Below are 23,984 nucleotides of genomic sequence, written 5' to 3' on the forward strand. Positions count from 1 at the left end.
TCAAGTGTGGAATCTTTTTAACTGAAAATGGAATTCCTCTCAGCCTTCTATGCAGCATGGTTAGTAACTGCCTCAAGAGTTTTGAATTGTTTGGATCTTCAGAACTTGATAAGCACTTGATAATTTATGTGTTGCTAAGTACAAAATCCTTGCAACTAAAACAGCTAGTCTTGTTTAGGAAAAAAAAAAAGTCTTTTGACTAAAATATACAAAGCCAAATAGAATATCACACTACTTACTTTTAGAGCAATACCTCTGGCCTATGCTGTTTATCTGTTACTCCATTACATGGCCAATACGTATCATTTTTCCAGCAGCACTGGCTAGGAGAACTTACGCTTAGAGGTAAGGCTGCAAACAAACGGGGTCATCCCCTTTCCTTCCATTGCTTTCAAACAGTCCAAATTCTTTTAAAAAATGAAAGTCAAAGGTGGATGCTGAAAGCTTATTTGCATGTGTCAAGGAACAACTATAACCAGGGAGATACACATTAGTTTTTCTTCCAACAATTGTGCACTTTTAAATTTCATTAAAAGTACTATCAAAACAACTGTTCCTGAAAGGGAAGCATAAAGAGACTACTGAAGCAGAGACTCTTCTTTTTGGATGCATGGAACCTTCAGGCAGAGCAAGTTAGTACCTCCAGTGTTATCCAGCTGGTGTACCACTGAACAGAAATTTTGACTCCATCTCTCTGAGAGAGAAGAAAGCACCAAGGAAAAGCTGTGAAGTGCTTCCTGCTGTTAACACTGAGGGGTGTGCTCCGTTAACAACTTCACAGTGATTGGTTTTCATTTCTGGTATCTCAAAGTTAGGGAAAGAAAGAGAGGGAACTGCAAATACAACCAACCAATCCCCACCACCACTCAGTTTTCCTCAGAAAATTCTTAGCTCCTGAAGACAATTTTCTTCCTCCGTTAAACATGCTTAGAAGTTCTCTTGGCTGACATTGCTGCCAAGAAAACTACTGCTTTCCAGGAAAAAGGAAAAGCTCATTCAGTCCCAATAGCAAGTGAAATAATAAGCTTTAAATGAGACTACTTCTAGCAAAAAACCCAAACCCAACATCATTACAGAATGACACTGTGGACTCTTGCTTGGCCCAGACCAGAGGAAAAGGATTTCGTTAGTGTTCCCCAGCAGTAAGGGTGATGCATTCAATTTCTAACTTACCATCCATCTTTGGAAGAGAGAAGAAGCACGTTTAAGTTAAATATGTAGCTTCTCTCCACAGACGAAAAGCTTTAATGCAATATGACCATACATTAAAAATTCTTACAGTAACTGTCTCTTCAGACCACATTGTATGCCAACAAACCTTTGTTTTGTTCAGCAGGAATTACCCAAATAAAGCATATTGGTCAAGTTACCGGTTAGTCTCTGTGCTGTCCAGCCCTCACAGGGTGTTCTGAATGCCATAATATAATTTACAGACTTTATATATAACATTACTTTAACAAATCAGCCTGTGCCTGCAGTTTCTTGGCTGTCTACCCCAGGCTTCAGCTGAAATATCTGTAACCAATTTTATAGCTACAGTGCAGGGGGAAGAGAATATACTCTGGTTGTGAAAATCATCCATCCTATGAGAACAGCAAAAAAATTTAGTCTGTTGGATGCTTGAGGGGTTGCTACAGAGCTTACTTGAGTTTATAGGTGAAATATGCAGAATCACAAGTGCATAACACATACAATAAAGTGATAAGAAACTCACGTTCTAATTATAAACTCAATCTTAGATGTAGGTTTTTCCTTGTCAGCTGTCTCACTCCAGTGAGTGCTTCAAACTACTCTGCCTTTCACATGGTATCTTAGCTAAAAAGTTAAAAAGCAAATTCCAAGTAAGTTTTCTTGAACATCTGGTGATTTTGTCTTAGTGTTTGCAAAATGGTTGACCTATATCTTGTTCCATTCATGCAGGTTCAGCTTCACCTAGTCTTTGTCTTTTTGAGGGTATTTGTTTCATATTCCTTAGAACATTTACCACTACTTCCAAATACAGGAAAAAGTTAGCATTCAAATTGCTGAATCTTAGCTCACTCAAAAAGCCTACTTTGTTTTTAATTGCTACTCGGTTCATTTTTGCAGTTGAGAAAATTTTACAGACTTGCATTAATGTTTTTCACTTAGATCCCCAGTTATGGGAATCCACAGGGATTGGAGATGTAGACTGGAAACCCACTACCGAAGCTCATTTTTCTTCTTAGTGTCAAACCACTCCATGAATACCCAAAATGCTGTACCTAATCCTTTCTATTAATAATTGTGAAAGACACAGAAGACACAGATCAGGAAGACTATGCTTAATTATGTAGTTTTTTTGCAGTAACAAGGATCTTGATATGCAGACTCTACAAATGTGAAAGGAGCAAATGATAATGGCAAGATTTCTAAAAAAACAGCTGTTTCAATGAAGTTGAAGGAGTTTTCAACTCAACGATCAAACAGAGGAATTCCACAAGTGGTAGACATGTAGACTATCATGAAAAATTTCTTTACTCTGAGGGTGATAAAGCAGTGGAACAGGTTGCCCAGAGAAATCAAGGATGCCCCACCCCAGAAAGTGTTCAAGGCTAGGTTGGATGGGGCTTTGAGCAACCTGATCTAATGGAAGGTGTCCATGTCAGGGGGTTGGGACTGGATGATCTTTAACATCCCTTCCAACCCAAACCATTCCATGACTCCATGATTTGACAATATGTACAAATACATATCAAATACACTTTTTATATCAGACCGTAATTGTCAGTTCTGAAGAAGTTGTCCACATTCAAGTTTAAGTATCATTATCAAGAGAAGTTCTGCAGCTGCAAGCAGAGAAATGGCAACAGGTAAGTACCAGTGAACTAAATGTTCCTTGCCCAAGGATCTTGAAGGTCTGCTTGGTGTAAAGAAGACTACTATAGCAGAAGCATCTGAAGGAAGGAAGGGTTTGGAAAGCATCACACTCAAAAATAAAACACAAGAACTTGCTGATTTCAGTGTGATAATGTCCTTTTATCTCTGCCTCATTGCTCTATTATTCTTTTACATTTTGCCTCTAGAAAAGAGGCACACCTTCTAAGGTAAGAAATATACATTATATTTTTCACAATTCCCACCTTGCCTGTTACTTGGATAAGAACCCACTTCACCAGTTTTCCTTTTTCCTTTGAAACCTCTTCAAGAAGTTAAGGGGTATTTCTAGTTCCTAGTGGAATATATGGCTGTCTTTTGAGAGGCCATCCTCTGAGGCAGAGAAGGGTCTCAAAGTTAACTTGAAAACCTCCTTATCTGTTCAGCATAAGACACAAAGAACTAAAATAAACTGAGTATTTCCTTGCATATAGCCTTCCTGAAAGAAAAATAAATGCTCAGTTCTACAGGGCGTATCTGACAAAAATCTTGCAGCCCAACACAGACCTTTACACTGTTCTTACAACTCCAAGAAGCAACATAAGCCTCAAACTGACACTAATGAATATATCTCTTGTAAAGAGATACTTGATCTGAAGTGATCAATGACCAACACATGCCAAAAAAGCACAGATGTAGGCAGGACAAGCACACTCCTTTATGTACTTGCCTGTGGAGTCAAGGGTTTGCAGTACAACCAGCAGTAGCAACCAGCTCAAGATTAATGGCCATCAGCAAATTGTCACTAATGTAACAACACTTACGATTCAGTATGTTCTCTTTCAGCATGCAGTCTCTCCAGTGAGATTATGACAGGTTATTCAACTAAATCCATCATGATTTAAAGCTCAGACAATATGCCTTCCAAAAAGACTGAATGTTATGCAGATTCAAAGGATCACATTTTGCTTTCATTTCCATAAAATAAACTTAAGATGATTTCACAATCCAGTATGTTCAAAATTCAGCAAGCCTATCACCCATACACACTGAAACTTTATCCCATAAGACTTCAAACCGACATACAGTTTGTCATACATGTTTAGATACATGCCAAATACTATCAGTAACTCCTACTAATTCAACTGAAATGCCATACTAACTCTATTAATATATAGCTATTCTTCAGAAAATAGTTGAAGCATTCTGGGTTCATGATTTTTAAGAGCTTCCTACTTTGATCAGGTCTGTAGTCTCCATTTTACATATTTATCTTTTATTTATGTACGTATGTACAGACAGATCAGTACACAGACATACACAAACTACGATTAGATTTGAGACAGCTCAACTTCAGTAAGTTCAGTTGAAATTTTTAGTAATACATTACCACTTTCTAAGAAATATGTAAGTCATTTATATCTGAACAAATGACACACTTAGAAATCCAAGATATAATGAATTGTCTTGCCACACATACAAAAATGTCTGAAATATAAAGACACCTCCATACTTATACTCTGTAAAAAACATTTAACTCAAGAAAATTGCAGAGAAAAACCTGTACTTTCATTTGTATTCTCACCATTCAAAGTCAGCAAAAAGTAATGTTTACGTTATTCCAAATATTTCTCTAGTTGAAAGATAACATACCTATGAAAAGATTTATGCCAGAATTAACAAGCCTGGAATTGATATTTTTAAGTAATCACCCCAAATAGACAACACAAAGGATAAGAAAACCCAACACAAGTTCAGTGCAACAGTCTTGAGTCACTCTTAACATGTAGAGTTTCCTATAGTAAAAATTAAGAACCTTAGGAATGAGACAGCATTAGAAATGAGAGAAGCCACACAAAGACAATGCATATTTCACAAAAAAAAAAAGGGGGAAAGAAAAACAGACAATGCAGACTAATTAACACTTACACTTCTAAAGAAAGGTCAACATTTAAATGCATTTTCTTTCTCCTCAGGTAACAAGATACTAACAGGAAGAAAGGCAGAACTCATTTTGTGCAGCTCTTTGAAAAGACAGATGCAGCGCCTGGAAGAAGTGACTGGGAGGCTGGGCTTATTTCCACCCTAGTCAATAAGGAAGACCAAATACCTTTGTGCTTGTCCCGTTTATGCTTTAGCGGTGCTGGAGAGAGTCTGATTCTGGCTAGAGCCTGTTCTCGATGGTTCATAAAAATAGGACCAGGAATTACAAGGGGGCCTGAGGAGAAACATTTTGCACATGCATAGGAAAGCTCACAAAATGGAAACAGTGCGTTAAACAAAATTCAAATTAAAAGCAATGAAAAAACAAAAAGAATAATAATTATAATCTTGTTTTCTTAAATTCAAAAGACTTTAAAATATAAGAAAGCTACCATTTCTTGGTAACTTATGCAAAAAATGAATAAGTGTCCCATAGTGATAGTTTTACCTGAATTTCTAAGTATGCAACTGTACTGCAACCAGTGGAAATACAACATACTCACAACTAGACTAAAATTTGATAGCAAATACCCATTACTGTCATCAAAAGATAATAATTATCATGCCTTACATCCTACAACGTAACATTCAAAATACTGATTTGGAACAAGATCATAAGATAAATGTTAAATTTAAAAACCACCACCACCATAAACTTGTTTGTAATTACTATATTTAAGATGCAGAGTTATCACTTTTAAAGAAAAAGTTACATGTTTCATGAAGAAAGTTATTCAAATCATATGACTCTTTTCTTACCTACTTAGTAATTTTGACAATCCATTTATTTTAAAAATATTTTCCCACCTATTTAAAGGCCTTCAAGAGAAGATTTGATTTAAAGAAAGCAATGATACATGTATTTAGAACTTTTTCCAGATTCCTTTTTCTTTTTAAAAATCTAGACTTAGGCAGTGAGGTACTATGCTTAATTGAGGCTGAGTATAAACAGGTCACGGATAAGCAATTTGTTTCTTAAATCTGTATTTCTCCTGGTTTTTAGGTTAAGCATGCCACCAATAATTTTTTGGACACTTCTTGTCCTTTCAGAAGTCTCAGATTCAACGGAAACCATGAATCAGGAGCAACTAATTCTTCCAAGTGACACTCAATTCCACAGGTTCCCAAATCCAGCCATGAACACTAAACAAAAACACCCCAAATCAGACTGCTGTGTTTATAAACTGCTTATGCAAAACTTTGAATACAAATATTCGTTCTTCTTCTGCAGATTCATTGATACACTCATTCCTTAGCTGAACCTTATTAACAAGACAATGTAGGTTAACTTTTCATAAATGCCCATTGCCTCAGGTTTTCTGCTATCAACTTTAGACCATCACCCTCCTTCACTAATACTAAACAGCATGGATAGACATTTAAGGAGAAGTTAGGTCAAATCTATGTAGCTTTTGAACCTTCGGATAAGGAAACCGGTCTTCATACAGAGAAGCTCCCAAATTTTAACATTTACTTAAAAATCAAAATGAGAAATGTTTTAAAAATACACTACTGTCTATCCCCCAGCTTAGAGGTTCATACACATTAGATAATATAATGGCCCAAAACCTCCTCAATCATGTTTGTTTCTGCACACAGCATAGAGTTTTTATTTTTGTTCTACTGTATTTATTTGGACTCTCCTTATTCCAGAACAGATCCTCTTGCTAATTCAGAGCTCCTTCTCCTAATCAAGGATGATCATTTGCTTTTGATTTACCTTCATCCTGCAGATTCTTCCTTCAGTTGTCTTGCTATATTGTGCTCCCCCTTTTCACAGTCTCCTCTGAACTGGAATTTCCATTTAATAGATACGCTTTTGGTAAACATTACCTTCTGCCAGGTCACGTGCTGTGTTTAATATTCTACTTACCACAGTTTTGACTTATACAAAAAATTACACCACATTTTGCCTCTTACCAAGTTGGAGGGGATATAATGAGGAGAATACTGAGGCACACCAGGAAAAGGCAAAAAGGGCAAGAGATGAATGACAAGCAGATTATGAAAGCTAAAAATGTCTGAAGGACAAATGATACAGAGGAAATGTGAATGAAGAGCACGAAAAAATAAGGCAAAAGTAGTGGGACTTACTTACTGACAAGTTCCTAATGAAATTAAAAGCTGAAGAAATAGAGAATGGACAGTACAACATTACAAAAGTGAAGCTCACATTAACAAAGTTGCAAAAAGCGATGCAAGGACTGCAAAAAGAGTGGCTTGAAGTGTGTAGATCTGAAAAATTTGTGGGGGACTAAAGTGATCTCAAAATAAGTGAGGCAAACATTCTTAAGTTCCAAAAAAATGCTTGCAAAACAAACAATGCAGGGAATGAGATACAAACCTGAAGGCAGCCTTTGGCATTTTAGTGCTAAGAGCAAAGATAATAAAAGAGAATTTCAGGAGGACAGAAGGAAGTGAAGTACAGGAGGGTGAGCAAAAGGACTACAGGATATTTGTAAGACAGAGGAAGTTTAGTAAGCATAAGTGGCTGCCAGCTCCAGCATGGTGCCAGCACACAGCTGCCATCAGTTTCCAAGCTACTCATCTGAATCACACTCCTCTAGTCAGGGCAACAATTCCACGACAATGTAACCTTCTGACCACTGCGGGACTTGTGTTTGCTTCTGGATATTCCTATACACTATTTACCATTATGTAAAGAACTTGAATCCAAAATAAAGTTAAATGCAATAGATTGCCATTTCATAGTAACTTGTACACAAATCCATGTAACACAGGTCTGTTATCTTCTTTGGCTTTTTGTGCATGTTAAATCTGTAACATGATCATAATAAAATAGGAAACATCTACATTTTGATTGCATTGTGATGTCTGCCTCCTTGGTCATGTGCTGGCAAGGCGTTAAGTACCTCCTTCTCCCTCCAAAATAACACAGGCAACAGAACACTAGAACAATTCATGGAGACCATATCTGCTTTCTGCTTACATCTGAGGTTGCCTGTACAAAGAGAGCAGAGTCTAGGTACCACGAATATTCTGGTGTAACAATCCAGCCACACATTAGATACTTCCTTTAATTTGTTAAAAAATGCCTGCGGCATATTATTTGGAAAACTCTTCTAGAAGCCTCTAAGGTAGATCTGCATGGGGAATAACAATCTATTACCAGTCTCTGTTTTAGAAGATCAAGTGACAGAGATAAGCAAAGACGAGTCACTGGTAGACTATAGAGCTATTTTAAATCAGTCACTACATGATGCAAAATGACATTCACTCTCACCCTTCACAGACTGTTTTTCCATAGCTAAGCTGAGATGCTAAACAGCCCTAGCTGAAATGTCAAGACTAGCTTTCCTTTCTTGGTCCAGACCTTTTAAAATGGACATTGGCAGGGAATTGAAAGCATAAAAATACATACATTTAATCACAGAAATAATTTCATTTTCTGCAAATAGAATGCATTTATTAAATAATGCAGTAGACTACAGAAAAACGTACACAATTATGTCGTCCTACATGCATGCACTTACTTGCTTTGGCATTCTTGGTCATCTAAGCACTTAGACACAACTATGAAAGAGTTTCATGTTTGATTTTATTACACATACTTGGATTTTTTCTCGTACCTCACGCTAAACAAATGCTATTTGGCAACCTTTGATTACAGGAGACTGAACTCAATTATCTCAAATGCTGACTTCTGTACCAGTGCACTGAACAGAGCAGGCTATCTGGAAAAATAGTACATGATGACATGTATCATGAGGTACACAGACAGAAAAGCAGTATAAATTCAGGTTGCAGAGCAAAATCCTAGATTAGATCACACCCTCTGTTGTAAAAACCTATTTTTGGCTTCTTGAAAGAGGCCAAGCAAAAGGGTTTTTTTTTGGTTGGCTGGGTTTTAGTAATAAAGTAGGGAGACAAAACCCTAATATAGGCAACTAGTTATCTAACAGGTCAACAGGTTGTTGACCTGTTAGATAACTTTTTAAAGAAAAAATATTTCAGAAAATGGAATTGGAGACAAACGTTTCACTTCAGTTCCACTAAAAGTGGAAAACATAGGGATATAATGTCGCATCTATAAAGCCCTTTTAAAGAAAAAAAATTAGTATTCTTATGGAGCAGGGATAATAGTTATGGCACATGTTCTTTAAAAACTGTATTTTTTCAGACTATGACTGGCAATTTATTAATAAGGCAAAAAAATTCATGGAGAATGTTATGTGCCGAAATTAATGTTAATTGCAGTTTGCTTCTTTTGTTCAAAACATTGTCAATAAAGACAAGATGCCTCTTCCTGTAGTCTTAAAGCAACATTAAAATTGTGCAAATCAGGTGTGGAAGAAAAATTAAGGCCTTTTAAAGGGGAAAAAGAGATACACACTAGCCAAAACAATCATGCAGGGCAATATGGGAGCAATAAAAGAATGAGATGGGAGTAAGATTTATGATAATCTTAATTTTGAGCCCTTCTCCCTTCTGAATACTTGACTTCTTATATATTGTTAAATATATATGAACAATGTATTTCCATATATAAATACATGAAATTAAACCAGCAAATATTAACCAGAACTGTTCTTATTGAGTCTACTACAAATCTGACTTCAGAAACTACAATATAAATATTTTTACTTTAAACATCAGTTTCATTAACAATTAATTAGCTCTTTCAGAAAGGAATCTCAGACTCAAATACAACATGTAACTTCACAGAACCATACCTGATGGTCATTAGGGGCAAAAGCCTACAGCTTTCTCTTGAAAGCATTCTTAAAAAGTCATGTATGAGTTTGATACTGTTTCAAGGGAAAAGGTAGGGGTTTTTTGATTGGTTTTGGTTTGTTTGAAGAACTTTGAAACAAATTTAACAGTGAAAGCATGTCATCAAAATAAACATTTAACTAAAACCGTAAGAAAAAGTTGCAGTATTATTTAATAAGTAATATTGCACTTGTATAGATAGTTCTGCTCTGCATTATGCGTATGTTCAGGCAACGAACAGACAACTGATTCCAAGCTCAGAGTGGCTTGTGCAGATGTTAAACAGATTTATGATTCTTAGCCTACCATGGTAAAACTAATCACTGAATTAACTGAATCAGTTACACTTCAGAAAAATGAAAAAATGCCCAAATCTATGCAGCCTCAGATAATATTGTCTCAAAACAGAGCAGCTTTGACTAAAATTAATCAATTTTCTATGGATTCCTTGTTGTTGCAAGTAGAGTAGGACTGATGAAAATTAATTTTCCTTCTCTGTAAGGGCATCAAAAGCTAAGCCTTAATTACACACCAAATCTTCATCTCAGTAATGAGCATCTAGAGGTTTTATATCATAGGCTGAGAAAGAGTAGTAGTGAAATACCAGTGAAGCGTTAAGACCATTTATTATCACTGTTTTGAGAACCATTTCTGTATTTTTTAGCTTATTAGTTAAATACAGTTTAAAAAGCTATTTTAAACAATCTATCTTCTGAAACCCGCCCTCAGAATTATCTTCAAGTGATAAATTGGAATCTTTGACTATTCCAAAATCTATTACTTCAAATACCAATCTGAAAAAGTTGCACGAACAGCTTTCAAGATTAGCTCCCCTCAGAAAACGCTAGTCTGAGGTTCATTACATTAATAGTACAATGTGGCCCACACGTTTCTGTAATGTATTAAGTAAGGCATAATTTAACACCCCCATAATGAAAAAATTCGTTTCATAAGAAAGTAAAAATAATCTAACCATATTCTAACATACAAAACTTCCTCATTGCCACAGAGAACAATGAAGTGCAACTATTTCCATACTCATCCCTCACTTCTCTCATCAAGCCCCAAACCAGTTTGAAAAACAACAAACACTTCACCATGTGGAAAATCAGCTCCTTCACTTCTCACCAGAAATACAGATAGAGTGAAAAGCAGAGATAATTCCATCAATAATTATGTTGAGATATTATGATTTAGCAGAAGCTGTGATGAATACACCTGGCTTTATTTCTCAGAAGGTCACACACCCAACTCAAAAATGCAGAATTGATTTTGAGCCCTCTTCACTGCTTGTCACAGTCACTCATGCATGGAAAAGAGCAAAGAAATATAATAAATATTAAGGAACTTACAAATTTTTAAAAATAGTTTATTTATTATCCCAGACTGAAACATTTCTTTTCCACTATTAATTTAGAGGATCTATTTTTTTTCCCCACTAAAATAGAACTTCTTTCTTGAGTAAAGCAACGTGAAAAACTGATTTGAAACAAAGATTATTTACTGCTTAGAATTCCATCGCAGCAACTATAATTTGTGACTCATTTCAAGATAAAAAACAAAGAAATCTTCAGCATAAGCACTTAAAATTTCTGAAGTTACTTGGTGCACTGCTCCTGAGCAGCATGTATACAGGTCCTTTAAAACAGTGGCAGGCTACTTGGATAATGTTTGAGAAATGAGTTAGTTGCTTGCGATAGTAACATTGAACCAGGTCATTGATGTTGCAGCTATTAATGACAACTACGTCTACTCAGAACATTTAAATTCAGTTTGAATTTTCAGATAAATGCAAATAAAGATGAGCATTCTTATCTTCTTCAATACAAGAGACCACTATTGATCTTGTGAAGGAATTAAATGATTGTCATACCTGCAGACATAACCATCATTTTTTCTCTTAATTCAAGTGGACCACGAGAACATATTTTTTAAATCAGAGGTCACTGTAACTGGAGCTTTGGTAAAGAAGCACAAACAATTAGACTACTTAAAAATCAGTATACTCCCAGCACTTGACTTGTGCTTGTACACCTCTCCCAAACTTTAGTAAAATCAAATATTCATACCTGATTATATAAATCAAGATCTCTAAGTATGTGTAAAACACTGTTCCCAGCTTTATCACAAGAAGTCACTCTGAACCAAACAAATCCTTCTGGACTGGCACACCCACTACCTCCCACAGCCACACAGATATGGGATTTCAATGCTCTTTAGATAGAGAATATAATACAAATGTGTGCAACAAGCTGGCCAAGAGTATCTTTTTAGCTACAGTCCCTATACTGAATCAACTGGGTTGGAAAAGACCTTTGAAACCATAGAGTCCAACCTATGACCAAACACCCCCACATCAACTAGATCATGGTACTAAGTGCCACATCCAGTCTTCCCTTAAACACCTTCAGGGATGGTGACTCCACCACCTCCCTGGGCAGCCCATTCCAATGCCCAGTCACCCCTTCTATGAAGAACTTCTTCCTAACCTCCAGCCTAAACCTCCCCCGGTGCAGCGTAAGACTTTGTCCTCCTGTCCTGTCACTGGTTTCCTGGGAAAAGAGACCAATCCCCATCCGGCTACAACCTCCTTTCACCCATACACCTATAAAACCAACCATAACAATACATTCCTCATACTGTTCAGCTGATCTTTTTTTGCTTTTTGAAATAGATGGCATACAGAAGGGATAAGTTTCTCTGGTTCTACTTCTAACCACAGAAAGAGAAGCAAATGTAAATTTTTTTCTGCCACTCTTCTTTTTCTTTTAACTGAAATTTACCTCCCAGCTCTGTCATCACTGATGGGCTGAACAGCGGCACCTTTCAATAATGCCTGGGCATTTAATTAGGATTCGAGAAAAAATTGTTAACTGCAACTAATATTTGCCAGCAGCATGCAGCAGCTCTGACATGACCTAAACAAAGGCTTCCTCTCTTCACCTCACAGCTAAAATTAGCCACAAAGATGCAAAGAAAAATAAATATTCCACCCTTTCCCACATGCATAGGCAACTATAAGCTTTCTCTTGTTGTTATTTGTGGTTAAAACCAGCAATTTCTTAATCCAAGTGAAATAAAGACAATTTGTATCACAAGATTCACTGGCACAGTCTAAGAATTAATTGTGACTACAAGGCACATTTTGTATTCAAGTAAAACCAGTATCTAATTCATACAAGAAGAATCAAAGTGGTGTTTACTAACAGCAGGAACTTGAAAGAGCATACATCCCAAAAGTTATTCCTCTTCTCAACACACAATAATCTTAGCAACCACATCATGCTTCAAAAAAATGTTACAATTTATGTCAGTCTAAATTTCTTAAATTTAATTTGACAAGACACTGAGATATTTTAGAACACAGAGAGTGCTGAAAAGTTAAGGTACATTGTTGATTTTCCACACAAACAATAATGAGGTAGATAAAACATAAGAGAATTTTGAAATGTTGCAGTGTTGTTTTGTTTTTTAATTCCATCAATATTCTCCTATTACGCTAATACAGAAAAGTTATAATTTAGTACAGTAATTAGATAATTCATACAATAGGTAAATAGCATGGGACAGGCTTGTAGTCTTTTCATCTCTTCATATAAAAATGTTTTAACTTAAAAAACAATCATTTAACTAGGAAACAAGAAAAAAAAAAAACCCAAACTGACCTGTGGAAAATGATATAAAATGCTCCTTTCCATCATTAAAATTCTGATTCTTACGTATAGACTTTGTTAAACACATATATTTTCCCCGATTTTCTAAAAGCAGGCTACTACATAAGCTACCTATTTAGGATCTGATTTAGTTTGATTACTGTACAGGCTCACTGGAGGACTATTTTCATTCTTAGAAAGCAGACTCAGAAGTTTCTTAAGCTATTCAAGCCTCTTCTCAGTAAGGCACTCACCTCTTCCTTCTTCCAATCTATGTCTCCTAATTACACGTTGCCGCTTTTCTTCTTGTCGTAGCTGAAGGTGTTCTTCAATATTAACTCCAGGAACAGGGACAGCTAAATAGATTAATAAAATATGTAAAATTATCCTTAAAATCATTATGGTAGCAATAAACCTAAAAGAAGTTAAGTAAATGAAAACTGAAAAACCTAACTTACTAGCTACTCTTTACATGGCCCTGACAATAAAAAAAATAAAAGGGGATTTGAGTAAATTTTGGAGGAGTTCTAAGCTTTATCTCCTCATTTCCTGGTTTTCATGAATCTGACAATTCCAACATCACTGAGTAGTACTTAGGCATATACACATATATATTTAGTTATGTGTTGGCATGGTTTATCTCCATTCTCCTCTAAAAAGTTTCAGAAAGTATCATTAAACGAAGTCTACGACTGTTTATATTTTTTAAAGGTTTTATGTGAATTAGCCAAGTTTTATTTAAAGAATGCTTAAATCCTGATAAGAATATTATAGAAAAATTTTCAGGGTATCAAAAAGGACAAGAACAACTTTGTAGTGTTAACATTAGTATCATAACTGCACAGGTTACAAAGTGGCACAGATGACTATAGTAAGGGTAAGCTTAAAACAGATCACTTAACGGAATGATCCCACTTTGCCAAATCACCAATAAATAAATCTGACTGTTAAGCACCATTTTACCAATATTATACTAAAACAGTCCTGTAATAATAAAGTGTGTAAACAAATGTACTGAGGGGGGAAAAAAAAGGTGCAGTAAGAATGAGAATTAAAAGCCATCTTGCTAATTTTGTATCACTTACCCAGCAAGAGATCTAAAGGTATCATCTCTTTTACAGCATCAAGGATTCCTCTTTGCCTTGCCTCCTGGCCATCCAGTTCTCTAGCACATGCCTTGCAGCAGCCACACACAGCACAGCCTGACTCACCTGAGCCACAGCCACAGATTCTGTAGCGAACAGAGTTGCCTTATCACTATTTTTTATTTTTGTGCATTACTGATGCTTCAGTAATTAAGACATAGATTATTAGATTGTTCTATCTGCAGACATGCAAGCTTTCCTGAGATGAACAGAAAGTACAGCTAGTTTAAATCCTAGCTGCGTTGTATGGTGCCAGGACCACACACTGAATTGATTTCTCAGCTTTAACTTCTCTTCATTTAATTTAGTGTATACCACATGAAAACATAAACAAGGAAACAATGCGCACACAAAATGCTGGAGAAATAGTAATGGTGAAGCAGTGGCCCTCTGCAGCTCAACTAAGAAGTAACAGAAAAAAGTTTGAACAGCAAAGACAAAAAACTTCCATCATAACGATGAAGAATGGTTATCCTGAGCCAGCAGCTCTGTCGAGAGACAGAAATTATAGTGGTGTTCATATCCAACAGCTTCTAGTAAAGAACTACACGCTAAAGTAAAAAAAAAGCTTTTAAAACTAAATCACCTACAGCTACTACAAGCTATTTACAGAAATTTTAAGCCATTTCCGATTTTAAAAGCACATACAACTATATGTTTAGCTATAACGTTACTTAGATGGAAATTTCAACTCAGTTCCCATTCAACAAGTGCTTTCCAACACACTGTACCACACACACTTCCACACATTTCCTTACCCTCCAGGTACTCTGTCAGGACGCCCACTACTAACACAGCTGGCTCCATAGCCTGTGCAATCTCCACATACAGTGCACACCATACACTGTTCCAGCTTCCATTTATGCATGCCTGGAGGACACATCATGGACTTCTCATCTTTTTCATCCAGTTCCTCTTCCAGGTCTTCATCCATTGCTGTTGCCATGTTCTCAACTCCAAAACCTTATTAAGATATTGAAATATCAAATAGTTGCTTTCTGAGGCCAACAGAGAGGGTTCTGGTTACCCAGAGAGGTAAGGACAGGTTCAACAGGGCTCTGAGGAACCTGATCTAGCTCAAGATGTCCTTGCCCATTGCCAGGGGGTTGGACTAAATGACCTTTAAATGATCCCCTCCACCTCAAACTATTCTATGTGTCTATGAACAGTGGCTTACTGCTGAAGCTCTGAAGAACACTCACAGATCAGGTTTCAAAAGGACTGCCTGATTTGCCTGCTCAGCCAGCACAGTGACTATCTTGAAACCTCTCTGTGCATGGGCATGCTTGACTTTTTTAAGCACGTTGCATGTATTCAAGCTTTAGCATTGTAATTACATTTTATAACTAAATGTTTAGCTTTTTTTTCACTTCTGATATTTGCCAGCACACAAAAGAAAAGGAAAAAAAAAAAAAAAAATCAAGGTTCCACACCTTTTCCTCCCTGGCTCATAGAGCCTGTGTCTCGTCCACATTGCCCTTTATTATTTACTCCAAATGTCCAAACTTCTCCATTCTTCATTAACACACAGGTGTGAGCTTTGCCCATGGCTACTTGAGTCACAAAATGGCCTTTCAAATCTGTTACTAAACCTGTAAGACATAAAACACTTAAATCACATATTGCACTTTCTAGCCAAGAAGAAAACTCAGTGAGGTAACAAAATGGCTAGTGGACACTGACAATTTTTAAATTTATAGCAAGGGAGAAAAACAACAGATATAAAAAACAAGTGCTAGACTAAAAAGTGAAAGGAGAACTAGGCCCAGGCCACTTGTCCTGCAAAGAAAGAAAAGCCAAACGCAAACCTAAAACTGCTGCAAATCACTTGTTTTGAAAAAGAATTCTAAAGGAGTCATAAAGCCATCGGAGTTTATTTCATTAATATTTTACTTAAACTGTGATGTACAGGATCACCTGCTACCTTATGAGCACAGAAACGTATCAGGCCTGGTTTCTAGCAGCCTTTGTTTGTAGCAAAGCACATCTCATTTCTGTGACTTTTTCCTGTGTGGCCTTCTTGTGTCAGATTAATACCAGTGAATTTTTTTTTCTTCTCCTTAGTGGAAGAATTCATTTGGGTATTTGTCACCACTGATGCTAAATTCTTTTACAGAACTTCAGGAAACTGCCTTTTTCTACCCTTCTGTCATATTTGTCTGAATCAACAGAATGTCAGAAATACATTAGGAAAGTAAGAAATACACAAACATTTTCATGAGCTAAAAACTTCCATACTAATTTCAATTACTCTAGTTGAGAAACCATTTAAAAGACCAATATTAACTTACTTGTACTATCAGAGTAAATGGCATCTTTTCCAAACATGTAGAGTTCTCCATCTTTTGAAATTACAGAACTGCTTCCATTATTGCACGCTGTAGATATGACAATCTTTCCTTCCATTTTGATAATTTTTTTAGGCTTATATGGTTTTGATTGCCGTCTGCTTTTAGCTTTAAATAAAGAAATAAATTACAAGTAAATCTACCAAAAAAACCCCAAAATCATCACAGGGATATTTGTAAGTTTTCAGACTGCTAATGAACAAAACCAAGCAACTAACTATACGTACAATCTCCTGGTCGAATTTTAATTGGATTATACTGACTCCTCTCAAAAAATTCAATGGCAAGCAAAGACATGATTAGATAAGTATCTTTTAGAAATGATTCTTCAAGTATTTCAAAACACTTTAATTATTCTTATTAATCTACCACATCATCATCTACCATCTGTTTCCTAAAATGAAGTATTTAATTCAGTATTACAGCAGATCACAGCTTCAGGGCACCTAAAGCTATCTTTAATTGTCTTACAAAGTCTATTTCAACCTACACACACACCTACAGAAATCGAGAATAGGAAATGTGTTAGTTTTATATTGATGAGGCATTTGTTAGTCTGAACATCAAATTAATCTGTCTTCTCTAATGTCTGAAGATTTCTGCCTAATAAAGCACAGATGATCTGTTTCTACAAATTCTCATCAATGCACCTCTCCATCAGTCACCAAAACACCCATTTCCAAAGCTCAATAAAACAACAGCGAAGAGGCAAAAGTTTGGCTCCACAGTTTTTCAAAGTCCCAGGCACACAGAATGGCCTCTTGACCAAATTTACAACTGTCTTTTCTCAGGACAACTCTAAAATAGTACTTCTACCACACAATCCAAACTGTGGTAAAGCAGAGGTTGGATTCTGTAGCTGGGAGCGGTTTTGGAACTAGTTGTCAGGACTTGTGGCCAGCATAAACTCCAGCACAAATGGCATGCTTACATGTTTCTGGAATTCTTTTCAAATTAAAAACTGTTTAAGAGGCTGTTACCAACCACTGGTCAAGCAAGCAATGATACATACTTGATTCACCATCCTCTCCTTTACTAGCAGAACCTGTGAAGAATATGCTTCCATCCTCAGCAACAAGTAAGGCATGTGAGCCATCATGTCCAACAGAAAACTGAATAATCTTTGGAGATTTTGTGATTGGGAGTTCAACCCACTTGCCAGCTGAAGGGCCACCTTGTTTGATTCCAAGGCTCTGATATTTGCCAGTATAATAAATCTAGGAGAAAAAAGTTTATCGGTTTTAGTTATGCCACAGCACTTCAAGCTTACATAATTCTCAAAGTTGCCTTGTTTTTAAATCCTTTCATTTCAAACCACGCAGCACTCTTCCTGACTTTGTTTATGCCATTTCAACATCTATAGCTCAAACCCATCCATTTTGACTTAATGGGGGAAACATTCTGATTAGATCCTGCTTGTTTCAAAATGTGCTTTCTACTGAGCCACTGAGTGAGTTTTCATATATAATTGTTTGGCTAGATGAGTTGAACACACAAGAAAGAACAGAAGAAACTACTCAGAGGAAACTAAACATTTAAAACACTTGACAAAAATGTCTGGTCCGTGTAAAGACAAGATGGTATTATAACAATAAAATCAATTTAAAATAACAAATTACTACATATTTTAATATGCTTCAACAGCTTTTAAAACCATTTTTAGTAAATGCACAGTGGTCATTGAGCACATAAATAACAGAAAAATGTATTTCACATGAACAAACATAAAATTACTGACACAAACCAAAAAGTTTCCTTTAGAACCACGCAACTCAACAGTTCTATAAAACTGGTATGTCAACTTATGGAGCACCTAAAGCCATTTTACATTGCCTTATATATTGTACTTCCTACCTTAACAGACAACTTTATACACCAAACCCAGAAAATTTGTTAATTTTATACTGAACAGGCATTTTTGCTAGTTGAATGATCAAGTTAATCTTTCTCCTCCAATGCTGAAGAGTTCTACTTGATCAAATTCTGTTACATACCATCAAATTTTATTCTAAAAAAATATTTATTTGTTAAAATTTTCAACAATCCCACTGTTTTGACAGCAGCAGAGCAAGGCCTTCATTCCAATAAAGCAATACAATTTTGAACATGTGCAAATTACAGACTATGCTTCTAGAAGATAAATAGCATTAGTTTTTCACACTGACACAGAAACACAGTAAATAATGTAAAGAGTCAGTGACAGTATTATTTCTAAATTTCCATAAATATGCAAATGCCTCTAAAAAAGTCTCTACTGAACAGAACCAACACATCAAATCATTAAGAGGAAGTTTAAAGAAATCAACTGAAAAATCTGCACAGGGGATCAATAATTCTGTAGAAGATCCGAAAAAAAATCAGGATGGGATTTAAATAAATTACTACGGTCAGACTGTGGAAAGTTATGAGGTGGTAAAATTTGCAAAGGTGCTAACACAATTTGTAGACAAAAGGCAATTTTGTTTCCCAAATTTAAAACAAAGCCCTTCATTGTGAGACTGACTGTAGAAAATCCTATAAATTCAAGTTATGGATTTCTCAGGGGCTCCAACTATCTGTTTATGCTTTTAAATAACTATTTGCCTTTTATGTTTTAAAGCTGGCTCTGAAAAATATATTTGGATACAGTCATAGACATACATTCTAACACACTGAAAAGGCAAAAAGGAACTATGGAAAATAATGATTAAATTAAAAAAACACAGACATCTATTGGTGCAATTTGCTATTTACCACAGGACATTTTCAGTACCTTTCCACTAGCAGTTTTCATCAGTGCAAACTCTCTCCCAGCACCAAGGACAGCTGATTCCTCATCAAACCCTGTACCTGTGCAAGTAAGATTGTGTTAACTGAACAGTTCAACCAGGCAGTTTTTCAGATCAGTTACCTATGCAACTCTGCTGGTCCATGTAGCTAAATAGGCTTCTTTTTTTATTCTGATAAAGCCAAAAGCAGGCTCGACAGAGCAAAAATACCACAAAGCAAAGGCCAAGTGATATTTTTTCAGAATACCTTCATATATACTAACAATTCTTCACCTCAAATTCTGATGCAAACGTGTTTTCCAATGTGATGCTTTTTTCCTTTTATCGAGTCAGTGGTTCTTGTAACTTGTTAACTTTGACCCACAGCAAGGAGTTCCACAGCTTAACTATGTTTTATAAAGTCCAAGCTTCAAACAATTATATATTTATTATACAACTGAAGGGAAATACTAGAAAACCATGAGTAGTACTAGACAGAAAGGTGGTTCAAAATGGGTGTATGGATTTGACTCTGAGTCAAATAAGGCTTAAACAATTTCAAACACCTCTATGTGTTTATCATGGAGCTATACCCTCCTGCACATCACAGAGCCAAAGGGAAGGGCAGTGTTCCACCTCCATTGTTTGAATAACAGACTTGTCATTAAGCTTCAAAGAAAAGAACTTACTGATAATGTGCAAATCTTTCTCCAGATCAAACAACGAGATGCCACAGGCATGTAAGCATTTTCTTGCAAGCTTAAGCTGCAGTTCTTGTTGCAATACTGGCTCAGTACTCGTGGCAAATATTCGCACTACAAAGCCATCCTGCAATAAATACAAAAAACCCACTTTATACTGTATAATGAATGCATTAATTTACCAGTCCTAAGTGCATCAACACAGTATTATTTCAGAGTAAACTGTCAGAGGACACATTGATAATGTAACATTTATTATAATGTAACATTTACTACAGAGGAGAAAAGAAGAAAGTGGCCATCAGGACAAGCTGAATTAAGTATCTGACACCTTAAACATATATTGAGTTCTATGAAAATGCTATGAGCACTATAAAAGTAGTGAACTGCTGTAGAAATCTTACTTTTGTAACCATTTACATCTATCTTTCAAGCCCTCAACTTCTCCTGATTCAGAACCCAAAATTCTGCATGCAGTGACTGCTGTAAAGAGTATCTAGAACAGTTTTCTGTTTACAAGTCTGGAGTATCTTCATCTGGCCCTATTTAAAAACCAAAAAATCTAACAGTTTTTCTGTTAGGAGGAAAATGGATTAATTCTGGTTTTCTTACAGTTGATGTTTGGCATCTTTTGACAACTCAGTCTCACCACCTCCCTGTTTTACAGATTTCTCACTACCAAAAACCACACCAGAACTAAAAACATAGTAACTGTCTGCTGAAAAAAATCATACAATCACCACTATGGTTTTGTCCCTAGTAGGAGCAGTTCTTTGGGCTTCCACAGCTTTGGCCAACAGGAAATTTTCACACAAGAATCTAATGGAATGTAGTATATTTCCTACTGCAATGTAGTATATTTCCTATCTCTTCTATTAAAACTGGCTGAAATGCCCCAACAATTTCCAAAGCAATTACAGGAAATTTTATCAGGAACAAAGTTTATCATTAAGCTTAAAAAGGTTATCCCACAAAGAGCCTGGTAGAACATGTTAGAAAGATATTATCAATGTCTAAGATGTTTTTTCCTGAAAGAGCAATGGAGTTTTTCTTAAAACTTACCTGAAAAGTTTAAAAAATCCATCACAAATCAAAACTGTGTGAAACAAATACTAAAATACTGCTTTTTATGCAGGAGATATAGCAGTTTCTCATTATTTCTAGTTACATGGATTTCTCCCTTAGTTGTGTTAGTGAAGAAAAAGCAAACATGAAGCAAAAAGGAAGCTGTAACTACTATAAAATAAAACCACAGTTGAGAGAAAAATAGTTTGCCCATCATTTGTAAAACTTACATCTCTAGATGCTGCAATTTGATTAATATATTCTCCATCTGTGAAAAGGATATTCTGCCCTTCAGTATGACAATCTGTGAGAGAAAGATGAAGTGCACTGCATCAGTTTATATTAGCATACATATACACACTAACCTCTGCTTTTGTCTAATTCATTTTCACTCCAATCAGATTATGAGAGTTCTACTTTGTCTAAAATGAGATCATATATACTGTTCTGATAATGTGTTATTTTACACTAAGACCTCCTGTCTCACCAAAAGCATGTAATTCTCCTTAGTTCCCGTAGGAATTATTACGGCACTTTCCACTGTATGAAATATAAGTGGTTACAGCCCAATATTTAACTGCAAAAACAACCCATTCAGTGATCACCTGTGAGGCATATTCTAAACTATTATAACACAACTAAATTCAAATTTTCCATGACTATTGAGTCTCCTTCCCCAAAGACTTTTTTTTATAAAGACCATTATCTTTAAAGAAACGTTTCCTCAGTCCAGTATATAAAACCTACAGAAGTAAATAAACCATTGTTTTCATGACTGATCTCATTTTTTTCATGATTTATAAATTTCACCAAACTGTTAACTGAAAATCTAGGGGATTTTTGAAAACTATGAAGTATATACTTGAATACATCACTAATTTATTGAAAATAGGTCAGCTAATTCCAAGAAAAATGGTAGGGAAAGAATTCTACCCAAATTAGAAGGGAAAAAAAAGAAAAAGACCACTTTCTCTGCAAGTTTAAACCTGTGTCCCTACACCATTTCTTCTTTCCTTCCTGCTCTGTTGATGGAGCTACTGGCAAAGAGATTGGTATCACATGGTAAGGTGTTTGTCTCATTGATTACATGCAGGAAAGAGACCTCTTCCAAAAATACTACAGGACAGCCACTTTACACTCCAAATATTTGCTTCATAGCCTGAACAAAGATCCAGTATTAGCATTTTATTTAATAACTTTAATGCTAAATGAAGCACAAAAAATGTCTTTCTAGAATAACCAGCAAGTTTGCTGTTTTTTTGCTACCTGCCTCCAGCATTAAAAATAAAACAGCTGAAAACACCCCACAAAACCCATCAACTTGTTTACTTTTTCCTGATATACTGCCCAGTCCAATACAGTATCTTACGAGGAAGAGAATATGCATTAGAAAGCTTTCTGTAATTCTCACATCTGGAAGCAAAGTACCAAAAGTAGACAACCTTCCTTCCCCTTAGAGCACACCCGGGTATGAATCACAGAGGGTACGCAGCAAGCATGATGGAGAATGGCAGCAGCAACGCTGAAGTTTGAAATATTGCTGTCTCAAAAATAATCTCAGATTTAACAACCAGAGGCAGATAACACTACTAATTTTCTATGCTGCAAAGTTGTATTAGTGATAAAACAAAAGAAGTATCAGTAACTGGATGAGAAGTTCCAAAACTAATCTAAAATGACATTTCTCTAAAGGTTACAGGAAGTGGGTAAACATTAAGATTCCTTGAATGACTGAAAATTACACGCTCACACAAGCAGAACAGCCAAGGAAACAGCACATTCTGGCCACCAGTGGGTCCATATCACATTATTTAGCCTATTGCTTGAGTCATTTCAAGAAGAGCTGAGTCTCCCAGCAAACATTTCTGGGGGTTGTTCCTACAGTAGATCTGTTCAAAGAGGAAATCTGGAACAGGAATGCTTTTGGATTTTTTAATACATGTTCTCCAGAAGATGTCCTAAAAATTAGCACTTGATTACATAACATCCAGGCCCAGCACTACATACCAAATTAATGGGAAGAGTAAAAAATGGAAGGCAAATGGGAGTATCGAGAAAAACCAGGCCAGTATAGTGTCTCAGTTAGGAAGGAGCTCGTATGATCAAGCCTAAATCTTATTCAGTCTGACTTTGGAAATTACTATGGAGATGAGGATAACTAAGGCTTCTGTCTGGAGACTGCTATAAAGAGAAAGGGTTTATATTTTACTAAGAATACATAACTACAGACATCTGTTAATCACAGCCTTCTTAGAGGCTTCAAGGGAAGATGACTGTCAAGCACCACTTCCACATTCATATTGCGCATTCTGCACCTGCTAATAATGCAGGCCTTGAGGTCATCTAGGCTACCCTCAGCTAGCAGTACTTTTCACACTAAGGGAATAGTCCTGACCCTAAGATACTAACTTGCAATTTCAAAGAACTATAAAACCATATACCATGTGACTGCAATTTCTTCAGCTGAAGACAAACTGGTTTAAGGTATGCAGTCAGCATTACTGTTGAGAGAAATGGTGAAGACTAAAACCTCTGTAAATTCAGGTCCAGTCACCTAGTAAATTCTCAAGGAATTCAGACATTCTTTTATGATATATGGGGACTGAGAAAACAGATGCACAACTCAGGTACAGTGTACAAATCTTGGCAAAGGCATTAGATACAAGAATGTTGACACACAGCCTGGTAGTTCCAGATATAAGGCTGGATTTGCAAGATCATCTATCACAGTGAAAAGATTACCCTTCAAAAATAGAAGTCTATAGTTTCAAGA

At 36.0% G+C, this 23,984-nt stretch overlaps 1 protein-coding gene across 1 annotated transcript in view; it reads right to left on the reverse strand.

Moving 5' to 3' along the window:
* The window catches only part of MYCBP2 (MYC binding protein 2), a 382,709-nt gene that overhangs the window by 314,878 nt on the left and 43,847 nt on the right, over window positions 1-23,984 (reverse strand). The window contains 10 exon segments of the mRNA XM_032099995.1: window positions 4,946-5,053; window positions 13,460-13,561; window positions 14,291-14,436; window positions 15,109-15,313; window positions 15,784-15,942; window positions 16,642-16,806; window positions 17,711-17,915; window positions 19,451-19,527; window positions 20,135-20,273; window positions 21,442-21,515. Coding sequence (XP_031955886.1) covers window positions 4,946-5,053; window positions 13,460-13,561; window positions 14,291-14,436; window positions 15,109-15,313; window positions 15,784-15,942; window positions 16,642-16,806; window positions 17,711-17,915; window positions 19,451-19,527; window positions 20,135-20,273; window positions 21,442-21,515 — 1,380 coding nt within the window.

This window comes from Corvus moneduloides, chromosome 2 (genome assembly GCF_009650955.1).
Source record: "Corvus moneduloides isolate bCorMon1 chromosome 2, bCorMon1.pri, whole genome shotgun sequence".
Classification (NCBI taxonomy): Eukaryota; Metazoa; Chordata; class Aves; order Passeriformes; family Corvidae; genus Corvus; species Corvus moneduloides.